Below are 21,516 nucleotides of genomic sequence, written 5' to 3'. Positions count from 1 at the left end.
TCTGCTGTAAAACTGCTTATGAACCACAAGTGGTCGTCGCTCCGCCTTTGCATGCGAGTGCTGGGACTCATGGTAGCCTCCTTCGAGGCAGTACCTTATGCCCAGTTCCACACCAGAATCCTGCAGAAGGAGACTTGGACAAAATGGGACAAATTTCAGTTGTCCCTGGATCGACAGATCCAGGTGAGCCAGTCAGTCAGACTCGCTGATCTGGTGGCTGAGGTCCCCGGTGATTCAGTACGGGAAATCGTTCCTACCTCTGAAGTGGACAGTGATCACAACAGACGCCAGCCTATCCGGCTGGGGTGGAGTAATGGGGGTTCAGTCGGCTCAGGGCCTCTGGTCGACAGAAGAATCCAAGCTGCCGATTAATCTGTGCCTCTCTACATGGTCTATGAGACTGCAAGGGCGTCCAATCAGGATCCAGTCAGACAACGCCATTGCGGTGGCATACATCAATCACCAAGGGGGAACAAGAAGCTCAGCCGCTGCACGGGAGGTCGCTCACATACTTCGGTGGGCAGAGCGACACATACCGGCCCTGTCGGCCATTTACATCCTGGGAGTGGAGAACTGGCAGGCTTACTGAGTTGCCAGATGCTGGAACCAGGAGAATGGGAGTTGCATCCGGAGATATTCAGGTCACTGTGCCTGAGGTGGGGCACACCAGACGTGGATCTTCTGGCCTCCCGTCTCAATCGGAAGGTGCCAAGATTCGTGTCAAGAGATCCGTGGACAGACGCGCTGGTGGTTCCGTGGGATCAGTACCACCTGATCTATGCCTTTCCTCCACTGAAACTGTTACCACGCCTGCTTCGCAGAGTGGAAGCCGAGGGGATCCCAGTAATAAAGGAGAAAAGGGAGTAGGGATGGCGCTACCCTCTGGTTTGTTAAGACAAATTATACTTATCGAGATGCTTTGTTAGTAATGAGATGAAATGTAAAATGTAAAAAAATGATTAAATATATAAATAAATATGACCAATTCATTTATCTTACACCAAGGTGCTGTGTTGGACCCTCTGGCGGGTGCAAGTGGACTGGGCCGTCCACAACCCCTTTTACAATATAAGTGGACTTCAAAGAATTATCTACTACTTATTTAAATATATGTGTCTCATATATACAACTTAATTTTATGTGTTGAATATGTGTTAGACCCTTTGTGCTAGAAATAAATAAATAAATTGAATAAAATAAAGTAAAAAGTTACTGTGCAAAACACTATTTTTGAATTATCCAAGCAAATTATAGTGCATAAGGGTTAAAAGGACCCCTTAATAAACAACGTCTATTGCTATATAAACCTACAAATTAACCTTCATGTAACCAATTTTAGTCAATTAGCAAATAATGCAATCCACCCCAAAGTGTAAAGTGCCGTAAAAGATTTTTTTTTTTCATAAACTCTATAAATCTGTTAGACCCTAAAAACAAAAAAACAGAAAGTGTTTTATACAAGTGACCTAAATATCTGAAGCAAGTATTAGTGTAAAAAACAATTTAGGCATAAATGTATAAATTGCAAGGAATTTTTGAAAATTATTTAAATATTTAAATTGCCTTATACAGTTCATAAACGTGCAAAAGTGACTTTTGCACAAATTGCTATTATTTCAGTGAAAGTGACTAGTGCCGTAGTCAATTCTTGCTATGCTGAGAGAAGGTGCCAGTGCGCTTTTCTGTGCAGGTGATAGTTTTGCATTCATCAGATGTCCTGCCCATTTAAGGGTAGTTGCGCCTTCACAGTGTAAGCCCCTGTGTCGCTATTTGGTGCATTTCCTGGGACCTTCTTACTTCAGCAATTATTGTCACCCAGTTATTTCATGTAAGAGGAGTATCCATAGTGTAGTATGTTGTAAACTTCTGATTTTATTGCATAAAAAGTTGTACTCACATTTAGCAGAGTTTAGTATGCAGTAATATAAACAAGCTTCACCGCTCTGGACGAGAGAGGAAACTTACTGTGGCAACATCCTACGCATTTCATCATCAAGACGTCATCTGGAATCCCAGTAATACTGGTTGCCCTAGATTGGCCTCAGCGTCCTTGGTACGCAGACCTGGTGCATCTGGTGGCAGACGCTCCCTGGCGACTGCCATTGCGAGAGGACCTTCTGTCTCAAGGTCCGATTCTCCATCCTGCTTTACCATCGCTGGCTTTAACGGCATGGTTATTGAGAGCCAGGTGTTGAGGAACCGGGGTCTGTCGGACTCGGTGATCCCAACTATGTTGAGAGCACAAATCTTCTTCTCGGAAGATATACCATCGTACCTGGAAGGCCTATGTCTCCATGTGTGAGGAAAAGGGGCTCATTTTCTATATCCAGGATCCTGCTGTTTCTTCAGCAAGGAGTAGACCAGAAATTGGCGTTAAGCACCATTAAGGGGCAAATTTCAGCCTTGGCTGTCTTTTTATTTTTATTTTTTATAGCGACCCTTGGCTTCTCACTCATCAGTGAGTACCTTTGTTCAGGGGGTACGACATGTAGTCCCTCCGGTGCGTCCACCGTTACCCCCCATGGGATTTGAACCTGTTGTTATCGGCGTTTCAAAAACCACCCTTTGAAAATATCAGGGAGATTTCCCTGTTGACTCTTTCCCAGAATTTGGTCTTTCTAGTGACCATCATATCGGCCAGGAGGGTTTTTGAACTGGCGGCCTGGTCTTGCAAGTTGCCCTATCTGGTTATCCACAAGGATAAGGTGGTGTTGCTTCCGCAACCGTCTTTTCTACCGAAAGTGGTCTCGGCTTTTCATATTAATGAGGACATTGTATTACCATATCTGTGTCCTAAGCCGAAACATCCTAAAGAGGTGGCCTTTCACGCTCTGGACGTGGTTCGGGCTCTGAAGGTTTATTTGTCTACCACTGCTCCCTTTCGGAAGTCAGACTCGCTGTTTGTTTTGGTAGCTGGTCCCAAGAAAGGCATGACTGTCTCGTCAGCCACCATTTCCAGGTGGATCAGACAGATTGTAGTATAAGCCTACGCCTTGAAGGGGCAGGTGCCCCCCTTTCCGGTCACAGCCCACTCCACAAGGGCAATCTGAACGTCTTGGGCCTTCCGACACCCAGTGTCTGTCGCTCAGGTGTGTAAAGCCGCGACCGGTTCGTCTGTCCACACGTTTACCAAGTTCTACAAGGTAGACGTCAGTGCATCGGCTGATGCCTGTTTTGGCCGCAAAGTTTTGCAGGCAGCCGTATAGTTGCAATTGAATATGCAATATTTTTCCTTTTTTTTTTTCCTGGTTTTTCGATAAAAACAGTACTGTTACGTTAATGCGCTGTTGCATTACATTCCACAGTTTTTTGTGCGGTTCTGGGTAGTCACTCCTGTTGAGGGTGCCCTTTTGTGGCACATTCCTTCATGCACTGTTTTGTTGTGTGTAAAGTTTCACTAGTTTCCACTTGCCACGGTGGATGAAGCTTTTATGCTTTTTTCCCCACCCCTTGTTTGGCACTGCTTGGGGATGTCCCAATGGTTATGAGAGGAGCTGTGTCGGTTGGTGAATATAAGACACCTTTCACACCAGGGCGTTTTGCAGGTGCTATAGCGTTAGAAGTAGCGCTTGCAATCCGCCCTAAAAAAGCTGCACCATTGTTTGTAGTGTTAAAGCCCAAGGGCTTTCACACTACAGCGGTGTGCTGGCAGGACGTCAGGGAAAAGTCCTGCCAGCAGGTTCTTTGGAGCAGTGTGTTTACCCCTCCTCCACCGCTGCTCCCCATTGAAATCAATGGGGTAGCGCTGTAATACCGCCGGCAAAACGTGCTATTGTGGCGTATTGCTGGCGGTTTTAACCCTTTCTCGGCCGCTAACAGGGGGTAAAAGCGCCCCGCTAGCAGCCGAAATGCGCCGCAAATCCGGCGGTAAAACGCCGCTAAAAATGGCGGCGTTTTACCGCCCTCGCTATGGGCGGTGTGATGTGAAAGGGATCTAAGAGAAAATAGGATTTTTTTTATACTCACTGTAAAATCCTTTTCTCTGTAATTCACCAACCGACACAGCACCCGCCCCTCCTTTTTATCTTTAAGTTATACTGCTTGTTGACGTACTGATGGCTGCATGGCAGGGTGCAGGGTTGTTGCCCAAGGGACCGCCTGAGAGTTCTGAGTGTTGTATTACACCTAGTTTTTTTTATTATCTGGTAATAGGGTAGAACAACCCAATGGTTATGAGAAAAGCTGTGTCAGTCTGTGAATTACAGAGAAAAGGATTTTACGGTGCGTACAAAAAAAATCCTATTTTTTCACAATTATATTGCATGAGGAGGTCCTTACAGCCTTTAAAGGGTGAACTGCCTAAATGGATGAAGCCTTGCAGTTGACCGCTGGGCAGGTGCAAGGCTTTGCCAATTAGGGCACAGAGCCCTTATTGGACAAAGTAATGTCTGACCAATCAAGGCTCAGTGCTCATAGCCCCACCCCACACTATAAAAGGTTCCTTCCCATAGGAATCTTTTGCAGTGTTGTTGGAGTGGAGATAGAGTAGGATTCAGTATGCTACTAGCGAGTTAGTGTATTCGCTTATTGTGACTCTGTGTGTACAGTGTGAGTATAGTGTGTCAGTATGGTGTAGTGTCATTGAAGTGTTAGGGTAGTGCAGTGTTTAACACAGCATTACATAACATTTAGTGCTGTAGACCCCCCCCCCCCCCCCCTTTTTTTTTTTTTTTTTTTTTTTTTTTTTTTTTGTCCGTCCCTGGCTGCCCCCTTTTTTTAAATTGCCAGCCACAGTTTTTGACTGCGACACTGGTGTTCCCCCCCCTTTTTTTTTTTTTTAAATAGCTTTTATGTTTTTCAGCGTCAGTCCTCAATTTAAAGCACGCCAAACACCACTTTTCATTCAATAAAGGGCATCCAATCGCACATTTCCCAGTTTCTATTAAAGTTGGGTGATGAGCCCCCCATCATGTCTGGGAGGCCAACAAGGAGAGTTCCCAGGCCACTATGAGGGGGACCAGCAGTGTATGTGTTCACAGGCAAAGGTGGACATGGTCTGTCCTCAAGCAGGGCACATTTGTCTCTGTTTAGTGATGTTGCCTTTGCTATCCAGCCACAGCATGCAGAGGAGGTGGTGGACTGGCTTACTAAACCATCCTCATCCTCCATCACCCAAACTGAGACTAGTGCGCAGTCCACCGCAGCTGCCAAAGTGGCTTAGTCTGCCTCCTTGTCCATAGCTATCGTGCATGGAGGAGTCAGCTGAATTATTTGAACACTGCGTTAGCGACTTTCTCCTTGACAATGCAGACATTACTTGATTCTGATGTTGGTTCTGAGGTTGAGGAAGGGAGTAACATGAGCCTACAGAGAGGGGAGAAGACTGATGATCAACAAATTGGCAGTCCTGTTCCCCCAGCCACAGCTTATTGCCGAGGTCACTGACTTTATCTAAAAAAAAAAAAATGTTAATCTTGGCCTGAGTGTACTAATAATTTGGCTTCTTCACATAAGGCTGGCTCACTGTGGTGCAAAAATGTGTTTTCCATCCAAAGGCTGCCAAAGAGACACCAGAATTTATACAAAAAATCTCTAATCTTGTTCCGAGTGCACTAAATTGTGGCCCCATCATACAGACTGACTCCCCAAGCCGTTGTTTACAAAATAAAGAAAGCTTGCAGGGAAAATCAATTTAAATGTGTTTTTTTTCTTTTTTTTTTTTTCCTTTACATATGTTGGTTTTGCTGCAGCAGGTCCTATACACAGTACAGATGGGGTTGGCCATAGCTTTTGACCATAGGAGCTAGCCACCATTTACGTGATACAGCATAGTGGGCTTTTAGCCTGCTGGTTCCCTAATGGGTAAATGCTGTACAGGCACTTACAGATATCTGCTCCTAGTATTTTCATAGCAATTCTGTAAGATAACTGTGACCAGTGTAGAAAAGCCTGCTGCAAAGACGGTAATACAGTATACAATATATTCATGCAAGCCAGTATCACAGGTTCTTGAAAGACATGGCAAAGGGCATGACATTGATCAATGAGCAGTGCCAGTTTTAAAATAGCACCAGCAGACGTGAAATATGTGTCAGCTGCCTTCAGCTTCCCTGTCCCGCTTTTAAATCTGTAGATTTATTTTACATTTATGAATGTGTGCCAAATTACAACTACAAAAATGTAATGACAGTTTGCGAATTTGCTTGAGTTTCCAGATTACATAGAGTTCTAGATGTATATGCTAATCTGTTATTTTCAGAGGCTCTGCAGTGAACCAGGAAGACTTGTACCAGGCACTGGTCAGTGGACAGATTGCAGCTGCTGGATTAGATGTTACTACTCCTGAACCCCTGCCAACAACTCACCCGTTGCTGAGTCTGAAGAATTGCGGTACTGTTTTAAACCTTCGACCAATTATTTTAAAGAGATTTATGTATTGAATTTTCACTCTGAAAATGTAAAAAAAATATATAAATATATAATATATATATATATATATATATATATATATATAATCCTTACAGCCAGTCTAATTTTAAAATGTGCTAATAGTGAAAATAATATGGGAAAATCCTCAAAATGCTAATGACTGAATATATCCATGTAGATCTCTCTGATGGGCAGAGAACAGGAATACAGATGGTCTTGATTAATAAACTATGATACTCCCTGAATACTATATTGTTTAGGCAAAATGAAAACAAATTAAATTATGCCTAATTTGCAGATTGATTCCCTAATCCCGCAAAAAAAAAAAACTGTCGCCAGACCATTAAATTTGAACAAAATGATTTCCATAAGATTATGTAATGTATTTTATGCATTGTGTTTCCATTTCCAGACTCAGACTCTGACTTTTTTGGTCACTCAGTAATTTTTGCTACAAAAATTACTTGGAATTCAAACATTAAATATATATACATACACGTGTACAGTTGGGGCCATATATATTTGGACAGAGGCACAATTTTTATTTTTTTCAGGTATTACAAAACATATTCAAGCAGGGGTTTAAGAATTACAGCTCTTAAGAATAGCCAGCCCCCCTTTTTTTCAAGGGGCCAAAAGTAATTGGGAAAAAAATCAAAAGCTGTTTCATGGCCAGGTCTGGAGTACTGCTTTATTTCTTCAATTAAGCAGGTAAAAGGTCTGGAGTTAATTCAAAGTGTGGTATTTGCATTTGGAATCTATTGCTGTGAACCTAAATTATGCATTCAAAAGGAGCTGTCCAAGTGAAACAGGCCATTGTAAGGCTTCAAAACAAATCCATCAGAGAGAGCAGCAACATTAGGAGTGGTCAAATCAACAGTTTGGTACATTCTGAGGAAAGAAGATCGCACTAGTGAGCTCAGATAAAAAGGCCTGGACGTCCATGAAAAACAGTGGTGGATGATCTCAGAATCCTCTCTATGGTAAAGAAAAACCCATTCACACCATCCAGACAAGTGAAGGACACTCTCCAGGAGGTGGGCGTATCATTGTCAAAGTCTACAATCAATAGAAGACTTCACAGGAGAGAATACAGAGGGTTCACCACAAGGTGCAAACCATTCATAAGCCTGAATAATAGAAAAGCCAGATTAGACTTTGCCAAAAAACATCTGAAAAAGCCAGACCAGTTCTGGAAAAGCATTCTTTGGACGGATTAAACTAAGAATAATCTGTACCAGAATGATGGGAAGAAAAAAGTGCGGAGAAGGCTTGAAACAGCTCATGATCCAAAGCACACAACGTCATCTGTAAAACTTGGAGACTGTGATGGCATGAGCATGCATGGCTTCCAGTGGCACTGGGTTATTGATGTTTATTGATGATGCAACAGAAGAGAGGCTGCCGGATGAATTCTGCAGTGTTAAGATACTGTCAGCCCAGATTCAGCCAAATGCAGCAAAGTTGATTGGACGGCGCTTCACAGTACAGATGGGCAATGATCCTAAACACACTGCAAAAGCAACCTAGGAGCCTTTGAAGTAAAATAAGTGGAATATTCTGCACTGGCTGAGTCAATCGCCTGATTTCAACCCAATTGAGCATGCATTTCACTTGCTGAAGACAAAACTAAAGGCAGAAAGGCCCACAAAGAATAACTGAAGACAGTTAGAGCCTGGCAAAGCATCAGAAAGAAGTAAACCCAGTCTTTGGTAAAGTCCATGGGTTCCAGACTTCAGGCAGTCATTGCCAGTAAAGGATTCCCAACAAAAATTAACATTTTATTTATGATTATATTCATTTCTCCAATTACATTTGAGCCCCTGAAAATGGGGGGGGGGGGGGGTGGTGTGACTGTGTATAAAAATGGATGCAGTTTCTAAAATTTGTTCAACCCCGTGAATTTAAGCTGAAAGTCTGCACTTCAAAGGCATTTGAATTGTTTTGTTTTAATTTTATTCTAGTGGCATTACAGAGCCAAAATTGTGCCACTGTCCAAATCTCTGTGGTGTGTGCGCGTGTAATATATAATTATACGCACACAGTGCCTTGCAAAAGTCTTCACCCCTTGGCTTTTTACCTATTTTGTTACATTACAGCCTTTAGTTCAATGTTTTTTTTAATCTGAATTATATGTGATGGATCAGAACACAATAGTCTAAGTTGGTGAAGTAAAGTGAAGTAAAATTAGAAAAATAAATACATAAAACTATTTTTCAACATAAAAAAACTGATAATTGGCATGTGCGTATATATTCACCCCCTTTTGTTATGAAGCCCATAAAAAGCTCTGGTGCAACCAATTACCTTCAGAAGTCACATCATTAGTGAAATTATTTCCACCTGTGTGCAATCTAAGTGTCATATGATCTGCCATTACATATACACACCTTTTTGAAAGGCCCCAGAGGCTGCAACGCCTAAGCAAGAGGCACCACTAACCAAACACTGCCATGAAGACCAAGGAACGCTCCAAACAAGTAAGGGACAATATTGTTAAGTACAAGTCAGGGTTAGGTTATAAAAAAAAAAATCCACATTTTTGATGATCCCTAGGAGCACCATCAAATCTATCATAACCAAATGGAAAGAACATTGCACAACAGCAAACCTGCCAAGAGACGGCCGCACACCAAAACTCATGGACTGGGCAAGGAGGGGATTAATCAGAGAGGCAGCATAGAGACCTAAGGTAACCCTGGAGGAGCTGCAGCGACTGGAGTATCTCTGTACATATAGGATGACAATAAGCCATACGCTCCATAGAAAACAAAAACAAAATGGCACATTTTGAGTTTGCGAAAAGGCATGTGGGAGACTCCCAAAATGTATGGAGGAAGGTACTCTGGTCTGATGAGACTAAAATGTAACTTTTTGGACAAAGAAAACGCTATGGCTGGAGCAAACCCAACACATCACATCACGCAAAGAACACCATCCCCACAGTGAAACATGGTGGTGGCAGCATCATGCTGTGGGGATGTTTTTCAGCAGTCGAGACTGGAAAACTGGTTATAGTTGAGGGAAAGATGGATGGTGCTAAATACTGGGATATTCTTGAGCAAAACCTGTACCAGTCTGTGTGTGATTTGAGGCTAGGACAGAGATTCACCTTCCAACAGGACAATGACCCCAAACACACTGCTAAAGCAACACTTGAGTGGTTTAAGGGGAAACATGTAAATGTGTTGGAATGACCTAGTCAAAGCCTAGACCTCAATCCAATCGAAAATCTGTGGTCAGACTTAAAGATTGCTGTTCACAAGCACAAACCATCCAACTTGAAGCAGCTGGAGCAGTTTTGCAAGGAGGAATGGGCAAAAATCTCAGTGGTAAGATATGGCAAGCTCATAGAGACTTATCCAAAGTGACTTTGAGCTGTGATAGCCGCAAAAGGTGGCTCTACAAAGTATTAACTTTGGGGGGTGAGTAGTTATGCACATTGACTTTTTCTGTTATTTTGTCCTATTTGTTATTTGCTTCACAATAATAAAAAAAAGTCAACGTTATGTTCTGTAAATTAAATAATGCAAAGCCTCAAACAATCCATATTCCAGGTTGTGAAGCAGCAAAACACAAAAAATGCCAAGGGGGATGAATACTTTTTGTAAGGCACTGTACACCCAACTCATACTTGCAGAGGGAGACAACAAGAAGTGAGAGGAAATCTACCCCTAGGAAGGGAAATTCACTCCTCTAACGCCGCATACACACGATTGGAATTTTTGCTTGGAAAAAGCTCTGATGGTTTTTCCGACAGGATTTCGCTCAAGCTGTCTTGCATACACACTGTCGCACCAAATTCTGACCGTCAAGAACGCGGTGACGTACAACACATATGACGGGATTAGAAAAAGGAAGCTCAATACTAGGGATGAGCTTCGTGTTCGAGTCAAACATACGTTCGACTCGAACATCGGCTGTTCACCCGTTCGGCGAAGTCCGAACGTTTTGGTCCGTTCGGGCCAAATTCGTGTGGCGCTCACGGCCCACAATGCACTGCGATGACGCAGTGCATTGCTGGCTCATGATTGGCCAAGCATGCACTGTGACCCCGCATGCTTGGCCAATCGCAGCGCCAGCAGCGAGGAGAGCCATGATTGGCCACAGGCAGGATGCCTGTGGCCAATCGTAGCTCAGGCTGTGTAGTGCACGCTCCACACTATACAAGGCCGCCAGCGCGGCGGCCTTGTGTAGTGTGTTGGCGTCTGAAGCAGTGGGTGTTCTGTGTACCTTCAACTCAGTACACACCAATCGTTTTCGGACGATTTTCGATCTTGCTGTTGTGTAGTGGTTGTTGTCTGTGTGCCCTGACCGCAGTATACACCGCTATATTCACCTCACCTATATAGCTAGTGATCTATCTTTTATAATAGAGCTTGCAGTCAGTAGTGTTAGGAGCTTGTGCGTGCTGTCTGCGTGCTCTGTACTCAGTACATACCGCTATATCCACCTACATAGCTCTTCTCTATTTGAGCCCACTTGCCATCTGCAGGAGTTATTGGAAGTTGTGTGTGCCTCCAGCACAGCACAGTATACATCTGTATATACCCCTTTATCTCTGGTGTTCTATAATAAAGGCATCTGCAGGAGTTAGTGGGTGTTGTGTGCCTCTAGCACAATATACACTACCCAACTGCTTTTTTACCCAACTCCCTTCAGGCCATTACCATGTCTGGAAGGCCAGCAAGGAGAGGCAGACAGGCGCGAGCCGATAAAAGAGGGCAAGCAGGCTCTGTGTCTAGAGACAACAGTGCTGGTTGTGGACGCGGTGCATTGTCATTAGCACGTGGCCATGGGACACGCTTGTCCTTCTTTTCGGCAGCTGGACATGTTGAGCCGCAACATGCCAACGACTTGGTAGAGTGGATGACCAAGCCCTCTTCATCCTCCTCATCCTCTCACCCAGTCTCAGGGTACTAGCAAAGCAGCTGCCAACGCATCGTCTTCCCTCCTCTCAATGTCATCATCAGTGACTCCTTCCCTAGACCCACCACGTCCTCCTGAGGAGTCTCCTGAACTCTTTGAGCACAGTGTTGGGTACATGCTCCAGGAGGATGCCCAGTGTTTTGTAGCCTCTGATGACACTCAGCTAGAGGAAGGCAGTAGCGTGAATGCAGAGAGAGGGGATGCTCAAGAAGGACAGCAATCTGGCAGTCATGTTCCACAAGCTGCAGCATACTGCCAGGTTTGCTACAGCGATGAAGAGGGAGGGGATGATGAGGGCACTGACTCCACGTGGGTGCCTGGTAGGAGAGAGGAGGAGGAGGCACATGTCCAACGAGGCGGGATGCCCTCCGGGGGCCAGCTTAGGGGCAGCACACTGACTGAATCGCACCGCAGAGCTCCGCCTGTGCAGGGCGCTGCCTCTGCGCGTTATGCTAAAAGTTCTTTGGTGTGGGCCTTTTTTTGAGACGAGTGCATCAGATCGCACCGCTGCTATTTGCAACATATGTCTCAAGCGTATCTCGCGTGGCCAAAACATCAGCTGCTTGGGCACCACATGCTTGACCAGACATATGTTGACCTGCCATGCAGCTCGTTGGCAAGCGTACCTCAAAGACCCACACCAAAGAACAAAGCGGCCCTCTCCTTGCTCCTCATCAGCTGGCATCTCCAACCCCACTAGACCTTCAGTCCTCTCTGAAACCTGCTCTGAGAGGAATGAAGGTGTAGAATTAGGTGTGTCACAGCCAAGTGCTTCCGGGCACTCTGCTAGCAGTACACCTACGTCCGATTATAGCAGGCAAATGTCCCTGCCCCAGCTGCTGGACCGGCGAAAGAAGTTCACTCCCAGCCATCCACATGCCCAGCGGTTGAATGCTAGCTTGGCTAAATTGCTAGCACTTCAACTGCTGCCTTTTCAGTTGGTAGACTCGGCCCCCTTCCGTGAGTTTGTACAATGTGCGGTTCCTCAGTGGCAGGTCCCCAAACGCCACTTTTTCTCACGGAAGGCGATTCCAGCTCTCTACCGGCATGTGGAAGGCAATGTCCTTGCCTCGCTGGACAGGGCGGTAAGGTGCATGTTACCGCTGACTCATGGTCCAGCAGGCATGGACAGGGACGTTACCTGTCTTTCACGGCCCATTGGGTCACTCTTCTGGCAGCTGGGAAGGATGCAGGACAAGGTGCAGTAGTGTTGGAGGTTGTTCCGCCACCACGCCTCCAAAATGCTACTATTGGTTGTGACACACCTCTCTCCTCCACCCCCTCCTCTTCTTCTTCCTCCATGGCCTCTTCCAGTGCTCTGTCCTCAGAACCAGCGGTGCTCCGTAGGCGTTCCAGGGGCTACGCAAGTACGCAGGCAAAACGATGCCATGCCGTTCTTGCGCTGGTTTGTTTGGGGGACAGGAGCCACACTGGGGCGGATGTTTTGTCAGCTCTGCAGGGGCAGGCCGAGAGGTGGTTGACGCCACGCCAGCTTAAGCCAGGAATGGTGGTTTGCGACAATGGCACCAACCTCCTCTCCGCCCTCCGACAGGGACAACTGACCCATGTGCCCTGTGTAGCTCACGTCCTTAACCTGGTGGTGCAGCGGTTCTTGGGCAGGCCCCCCGGCTTACAGGATGTCCTGAAGCAGGCCAGGAAAGTCTGTGTGCATTTCTGCCGATCATTTAATGCCTGTGCTCGGCTGGCTGAGCTCCAAAAGGAGTTGAACCTGCCCAAGAACCGCCTTATATGTGACATGCCCACCAGGTGGAACTCAACGTTGGCCATGCTGCAGCGGCTGCACACGCAGCAGAGGGCCATCAATGAGTACCTGTGCGACTACGGCACCAGGATAGGGTCAGGGGAGCTCGGATTTTTCTCACCACGCCAGTGGGGCATGATCAGGGATGCATGCACTGTCCTGTCACCATTTGAGGAGGCCACAAGGATGGTGAGCAGTGACAGTGCATGCATCAGTGACACTGTACCTCTTGTCCACCTCTTGGAGCATACGCTGCATGGAATAATGGACAGGGCACTTGAGGCAGAACAGAAGCAGGAAGAGGAGGACTTCCTTGCCTCTCAAGGCCCCCTTTATCCAGACAGTGTTCCTGCTGTGCCACCCATCACACAGGAAGAGGATGAGGAGGATGAGGAGGAAGAGGAGGAGGAGGAGGAGGATGATGATTGTGTCAGCATGGAGGTGGAGGCTGGCTTTACAGTCCCAAGAATCACGTGGACTTGTACGTGGCTGGGAGGAGGTAGCTGCGGATCATGTTGTCCTTAGTGACCCAGAGAACTCCGGTCTGAATGCCTCAGCTAACCTACGCTGCATGGCCTCCCTGATCCTGCAAAGCCTGCGGAAGGACCCTCGTATTCTTCGGATCAAGGAGAGGGACCATTACTGGCTGGCCACTCTCCTTGATCCACGGTACAAGGGTAAGGTTGCCGACCTTATCTTGCCATCGCAGAGGGAGCAGAGGATGAGACATCTCCGGGAGGCCTTGCAGAAAGGTCTGTGCAACGCGTTCCCAGAGACTGGGAGGTTACAAACTCCTGGTCCTGGACAACGTGTTGCTGAAGCATCGGTTAGAAGGAGCGGTGGAGAAGGTGGCCGTCTGACTGATGCTTTCAGACAATTTTTTAGCCCGCAGCCCCAAGGTATGATCGGTTCCAGCAACCATCGCCAGCATCTGATTTACATGGTGCAGGAATACCTAGGGGCAAGGTCAGACTTGGACACCTTTCCCACCGAAAATCCTCTGGCTTACTGGGTCTTGAGGATGGATCACTGGCCAGAGCTTGCACAGTATGCAATTGAGCTACTGGCCTGTCCTGCATCCAGCGTTCTTTCGGAACGCACCTTCAGTGCTGCTGGTGGCTTTGTTACCGATCACAGGGTGCGGCTGTCTACCGAATCAGTTGATTGACTGACTGACCTTCATCAAGATGAATCAGTCTTGGATCACCCACAGCTACCAAGCACCTGAAGCTGATGTAACCGAATAATTTTTTTTTGAAATATCACATCCCTTCAAGACTGCCTATGCTGATGCTGAGTGACGGTCCTGTTATGTTGATTGTCTATCCTCTTCCTCCTCCGATGATATGTTGGAAGAACATTTCTGTTTCTGGGTGATGCCATCAGCCCAATTTTTCTGCCCCTGTTTAACAGGGGCGTTTAATTACAATTTTTGATGCAATGCTTTGCAGCAGGGCTAATTCCTGCAATAAAACTAGAGTATATGGGAGAGGTTGCAGGGTCGTGGCACCAGCACCAGTGCCTAAAGCCCAATTTTTCTGCCCCTGTTTAACAGGGACATGTAATTACAATTCTTGATATAATATTTCACAGGAGGGCCCGTTCCTGTGCCCACCCAGAGTAACTGTGAGGACTTATAGTGTTGTGGCACCAGCACCACAACCACCAAAGGTAAATTTTTCTACCACTGTTCAACAATGGCATGTAATTACAATTCTTGATATAATCGTTCACAGCAGGGCGCTCCAGCGCCCACCAAGAGTCACTTTGAGGGCTTACAATGTTGTGGCAAAACCAACACCTTGTTCTGCCATTTCTGCAGAGCATATAGGGCAGGCCCCTACTTTCAAACATCCAACTTACAAACATCTCCTACTTGCAAACGGAAGGAGACAACAGCAAGTGAGATGAAAAAAGATGGACGACAAAACAAATTATACTGGGGTGATAACCCTTCCCTATGTTTTCCAAAAAGCTTAAAAAAATTTTTTTTGACTGGATCTACACTTTAAAAATGTACCAGTTGAAAATTACAAACAGATTCAACTTAACACAACAAACCTACACAGTCCCTGTCTTGTTTGCACCGCCTGTATACTGCTGTTCTGAGTATATAGGGCCTGGGGGCCACACGCATTTCCTTTTTTTAATATGGGTACGGGTTCCCCTTAATATGCGTACAAGACCCAAAGGGGCTGGTAATGGGCAGGGAGGGCTACCCATGCCATTTTTCTCAATGATTTTCAACCATATTGCAGGAACCAGATATAACATTAAAACCGCAAGCAGCTTTCAATGACATTATTTCCGTTAAATGTCATTTTGTGCAGGGACTGTTCTAAACACGGGAAACACGTGGCACTTCACAGGCATACTACAGACACCCCCCAGGCACCATATTTAAAGGAATATTTCACTTTTTTTTTCCCACTTTAATCGTCATTAACCACTACAATACAGGGCACTTTCACCCCCTTCCTTCCCAGCCCAATTTTCAGCTTTCAGCGCTCTAGCGCTTTCAGTGACAATTGCGCAGTCATGCTACACTGTACCCAAATGAAATTGTTATCATTTTGTTCGCACAAATAGAGCTTTATTTTGGTGGTATTTATTCACGACTCCGTTTTTTTTTTTTTTGCGATATAAGCGAAAAAAAAGCGGAAATTTGGAAAAAAAACAATATTTTCTTTTTTCTATTTGAAAAGAAATCCAATAAAATCAAATTTTGTCATAAATTTAAGCCAAAATGTATTCTGCTACATGTTTTTGGTAAAAAAAATTCCGTTAAGTGTATAATAATTGGTTTGTGTGATCACGGACATATGTACGCAAATGATCATGTACATATGTGTGCAGGTGATCACGTACATATGTGTGCAGATAATCATTGGGACATGTGATTTTAGTGGGACATATGTGGGGGACATGTTTTTATTATTAGGGACATGTGTTTTTATTATTTGGGGACATGTATGTTTTGGGGACATGTGTGTTTTGGGGACATATGTGGGGACTGTGTTTGTACTGTGTGGTGTGTTGTGTGTTTACACTACACTGATGATCAGTGAGTAAAAAGCTGTAAAAAGCAGCCCATACTCACTGATCATCAGCCAGCTGCAGCGTTCTGCTCTCCTCTCCTCAGCGGTGACTTCCGTGTGAGGAGAGGAGAGCCGATTGCCTAGCAACCGGCTGTTTGTTTACATCACATGACGGCCGTGATTGGCATGTGATCAGGAGGGCCAATCACAGAGCCCTCCTGCCGATCTGAGATGTGCCGTGTCCGGGCGACACGAGCACATCGGGATCGCGCCGCTGCGCGGGCACGCTCGCGCGATCCCGCTACTCCTGAATGACGTTCCTGAACGTCCTATCAGGAGTAGACGGCTCCCACCCGGCCGTATATATGCATTGGCCGGGTGGGAAGTGGTTAAAATCAGTGCTCCCGCCAAAACGGCCGTTTTTAAAACTTTTTTTTGCATTGACCCATGTCCCCTGGGGCAGGAGCCAGGTCCCCAAACCCTTTTTAGGATAGTATCTTGCATATTAGCCGTTAAAATTAGCACTTTTAATTTCGAACGTTCGAGTCCCATAGACTTCAATGGGGTTCTAACGTTTGTACGAATTTGGAGTCCGTTCGAAAGTTCTGGTGCAAACCGAACCGGGGGGTGTTCGGCTCATCCCTGTTCAATACCCAGTAGCCAATAGCTTCCATCTTGTAGTTGAATCTGAGCATGCGTGAGTTTTTGCATGTCGGAATTGCATATATTGGAATTTCCGATAGAACGTTTTTCTGTCGGGAAAATTGATAACATGCTCTCAAATTTTTTGCTGGCAGGAATTCGGCCAGCTAAATTCCGCTGTAGCATACATGCGGTCACATTTTCCGCTGAAAAGGTCTCATCGGACTTTTGCTGGCAGAAATTCCGATCGTGTGTACGTGGCATTAGAGATCTCATGGTTAAAAGGGTCTGCACTGAAGCTTTACCACCAATCCTTGTTAACACAATAACCCAAAATTTTCAAAATCCAATTGTCACATGGAGAGAAAGTGAGGTGAAATCTTTCCCGAACAGGGGCACAAACAGCAAAACAAACATTACAGGGGTGTTAACCCTACCCTATGCTATCCAAGTTGCATTTAAGAAAATTACCCGTTCCAAGAAAAACCTACTTGGAATCTATCTTGTTTGTAACCCTGGGTAATGCCTGTATTATTTGTACAAAAAAAATTGCGTGACCAAGACATGCATGCTTGGAAATGACACAACATATTACATCGCTTCTGAAGTTGTAGTCTGTTAGACAATTTTTGTAACTTTGGTAACCTATTGTTTTTCCACATGAGACTCTCATGCGAAAAAAACCCACCAAAAACAAAAGGACGATAATTATCCTAATATTCGTATTGTGTATACGAGGCTTAAGAGCTCCTTACCAGATAAGGCTGCCAACTCAGATTCTCCTTGCAGAGGTGATGACCACAGGAAAGACCACCTTACAGATGAGGTCAAACAATGCAATATCCCTGAAAGGCTCAGAGGGCAGCTACTGAAGAGTCAAATAACTAGATTGAGATCTCAAGGGGAAAAGGGGGAGCAAACGGGGCAAGAGAGATGTGTGCACTCCCTAAACAAAGGCCTTGTCTAGAGAGTGAGAGGCCCAAAGGTCCCTGAAACAGAATGACCAAGGCAGAGATTTGTCCCTTAATGTTGCTCAAGGCCAGATATTGGTCCAGTTCATTGCTGTCTGGACTGAGCATCTCCAACCTTACACATCCCCTGCCCATAGTCTGCTGGAAATTTTGCTTTCAACCTTGACTACTGCATCAATGGCTTGGCTGAACTTACTTTAAAGGAAGCTGTCCAGATCTCAGGTGTGGAAAATGGGGTCCTCATATGCCCCCAAAGTTTGAGTGTGCCCCTTATAATTCACTCAAAAATGAAATTGTGTTTAATAGATTTACATCTAAAGGTAGAACAGGGGAATAAGTGTAAAATACCTTTTTTTCATCAGCAGTTAGAGCAAACTTGTGACTTCTATGAGTTTCTGGTAAAAGCTTGTAGGAGTTTTAATTTTCCCATGATTGTCCAATGAGAATGCAGAACCCCTGGCCCTGTGCTGATTACATGCACTCTCCCAGGAAAAAAAAACTCTCTAACAATACATAAACTATACACACCAAACTGATATTTACAGAGCCAGGGAACAGGCAGCGTATGCTCAGATTATGAGACGAGGAAGGAGGAGATGAGAAGACATGATCAAACAACCTTTTTACACAATGCAGAGGCTTAATCCCTTAGGTTCCACAGTGAGTATAATAAACCTGCTTTACTGCATATACACACTGATTTTACTGTTGTGGGTTTAGTAACATTTTAAGAGGAAGTAACTTTAGCTGCGTACAAAACACTTGCACGTTTATGCGTGTAGTCTGTAAATTAATCGTTTTGTGTACAAGGTTAACCATCTGAAAATATATCATTTTCTTTGTTATATAATTCATTCAGTGTTTTTGTTCCTGCAGTTATCTTACCACACATTGGAAGTGCCACATATAGTACAAGGAACACCATGTCTGTGCTGGCAGTAAATAATCTCCTGAGAGGCTTGGCTGGGCAGGAGATGCCAAGTGAACTTCAGATCTGAAGACGTGAGCTGGATACGAACATCATGCCTGTACTTTGTGCTAGATAATTCATAGTTATATTGTTTGGTTAAACTATTGTTTTATAGTTCTGAATAATAAAAACAAAAAACGACTACAGTTGTCTGGCCAAAATGGTATATACACAATAAGTGCAGTAAAAAGGAAAACCTACATTTTAAATTTGAAACCTAGACACCACCTGCTACACCCCCCCCCCCCCCCCCCCAAAACTTTACTTGTGGCCTATGTCACTGCGGGTTCAATAACATTACTGGCTCTTTAGTGTGATTAGATTTAACAGACGTTCGGAAAATCCTCCACCTTTTGTACATCTTTAAACGTTTGATTAAAATATGTATTCGTTATGATAATAAGTCATAGAAACTCCATATAGATAGGCATCTTACATTGTCATTGCTCTGTTTTCAGTGGACTGTGTACCCAGTCTGAACATGCCAGCTTGATCACAATCATGTGTGCACGTGATGAGATCGCCTTTCTAAAGGTTTTAGTGGCCTGTAAACAAAGTGAAAGGCACAGTAATTGTTCTGGGTAAACTTAGTGCATTCATCAAAAAAAAAAAAAAAATACCAGACCAAACTGCACAACTATAATGCAGTACATATAACATTTTACTTAACCACTTACCGACCAGCTCATGTACATATATGTCGGCATTTTGAAGATGGATATCTCGGTAACAGCAACCGAGGTATCCATCTTTAGAGCCAGCGGTTCTGTTTAAGATAATGGTGATCTCTGTGGCGAATTCTCCACGAGATCACTGTTATCGCTGCCGGCAGCAGCGGCTGGTCGGCAAGCAGTTAAACAATACAGAATTTATTGAGACCTAAGGACAGTATCACTGGACTAGGAACACCCATAGGTGGGAACTATTAATTCACCACTTAAAAAGAAGGTGAAAGATTCAAGTTGCCAGCAACAAAGAAAATTTGAACATTTGTTTTAGCTCAATACATGAAAGTAGGGTTAATAATATAAAACTTAAAGTGGATCTAAACCAGAGTCATGAAATTTGAGCTGGGCATATATATCTTCAGTGTTTCTTATTCTCCAAAGCACTGTCCCATGGCTGTCTCTCACTTTGTAGTTCTATCAGCCTGATAACTTCTCACACATTCTCCAAGACAGCGGATAGAAGTATGTCGCTATAAATAAATTAGCAGTCAGCTTGCCCTGTAAGAGCTGAGCTGTGCACATTCCTTTGCCTATGAGGAGGGTGTGTGTGCACGTGCCTCTCTAATCAACTTTCTTGGCTGTATGCCAATAATCCACTCCCAGTGTTAACCAGAAAGAGAAAAACTTTAACAGGATATATACAGATGAAGACAGCAGATATACATGTAAAACTTATATAGGGAGATTTGTTTCATTCCTGTCTATCATCTGAGCCTGTTCACTTCACTGGGTATATAAAATGTTTACATCCACATTAAATTACAAAATCTTCAGTTTTACTAAAATTAGTTAATGCAAAAACGGCTACATCTATTACTTTGTATGACCTTTGTGATTTGTAAAGACTTCTAGGCATGGAATGAACAAGTTAGCGCCATATTGCAACAGCTATCTTTTTCCATTCTTCAAGATTGACCTCTTGTAGAGCCTGGATGCTGGATGGAGAGTGATGCTCAACTTGTCTCTTTAGAATTCCCCATAGCTGTTCGATTGGGTTCAGATCAGGAGACCTACTTGGCCACTGATTCACTTTCATCGCCCTTCTTCAAAAATGCAACAGGGGCCTTAGATGTGTGTTTTGGATCGTCCTGTTGGAAAAGTGCAATATGACCAAAGGCACAGAGTGATGGTAGCATCTTCCCTTTCAAGATAGAGTAGCACATCTGTGAATTCATGATGCCATCAATGAAATGCAGCCCCACAGAAGAACACTGCCACTACCATTCACTATAGGCACCGTGCATTTTTTTTTTTTTTCTTTGTATTCCCTACTTTTGCAATGCCATACAGTTTTGAAGCAATCAGTTCCAAAAACATTTAGCTTGGTCTCATCACTCCAGAGTCCCAGTAATCATCTTCTTTTTCAGCATGGGCCCTGGCAAGTTCTAGGCGAGCTTTTTTTGTGCGTGGGATTTAGGAGAGGCTTCCTGTGTGGACCATACCATTACTCTCCAGTGTACACCGTATTGTGTCACAGGAACCAATCACCCTAGTTTGGCTTTCTACTTCTTTAGACAACTGCAGTAAACTTGCATAGCAATTTTCTTCAACCAATCTCATCAGAAGATGCTCCTGTTAAGCTGTTGACAGGTGTGGTGTGGATAGCCTGGACTATCTCTTTTGCTACAGTATTCCGACTGAGAAGTAAAGATTTGCTGATCTTCCTCTAGCCTTCACCTTTCTTGTGCAAAGAAATTACCCTAATTATTGGCATTGACACACACCCCCATTTAAGAGGGAAGGTTCAGGAAAAACACTTTTTTTTTTTTTTTTTTTTTAAAGAAACCAATTTGAAGCAAAATAATGGTCAGTGAGCATCAATGCAGCCTGATTGGTGCCCAGCTGCAGCCTTGCCGAGGAGAAGGAGGAGACTAACGCTGCTGAAATAGAGCCGGATTTCCTGTGTACTCGGCATCATGCCCAGTCCCGCTCTTTGGCACGGATCCTATAATGGACATAATGCTGGGACGTCAATGCCAAATGTCCAGGATGCAGGATCGAGCATAACTGGTAGCCGAGCACACAGGAAATCCGGCTCTATTTTGGCAGCGCTCATCCACTCCTTCCCCTTGGTGACAGCCTATATCACAGCATAACGTGCACACAC

The 21,516-nt window shown here is 44.6% G+C and overlaps 1 protein-coding gene across 2 annotated transcripts in view; it reads left to right on the top strand.

Annotated features, from left to right (window-relative positions):
• Nucleotides 1-18,822, top strand: part of GRHPR (glyoxylate and hydroxypyruvate reductase) — an 81,681-nt gene extending 62,859 nt beyond the window's left edge. For both annotated transcript variants that reach the window (XM_077475364.1, XM_077475363.1), the window contains 2 exons: nt 6,200-6,330; nt 18,588-18,822. In XM_077475364.1, coding sequence (XP_077331490.1) covers nt 6,200-6,330; nt 18,588-18,709 — 253 coding nt within the window. In that variant the 3' untranslated portion in view covers nt 18,710-18,822. The remainder of the gene's footprint in view (nt 1-6,199; nt 6,331-18,587) is intronic.
• The last annotated feature ends 2,694 nt before the right edge of the window (nt 18,823-21,516 follow it).

The sequence above is a fragment of the Lithobates pipiens genome, unplaced genomic scaffold (assembly GCF_037356315.1).
Source record: "Lithobates pipiens isolate NorthernLeopardFrog02 unplaced genomic scaffold, aLitPip1_a1.2 Scaffold_13, whole genome shotgun sequence".
NCBI classification, from domain to species: domain Eukaryota; kingdom Metazoa; phylum Chordata; class Amphibia; order Anura; family Ranidae; genus Lithobates; species Lithobates pipiens.
Note: the sequence above shows the minus strand (reverse complement) of the source record. Positions and strands in the feature narration are given on the sequence as shown.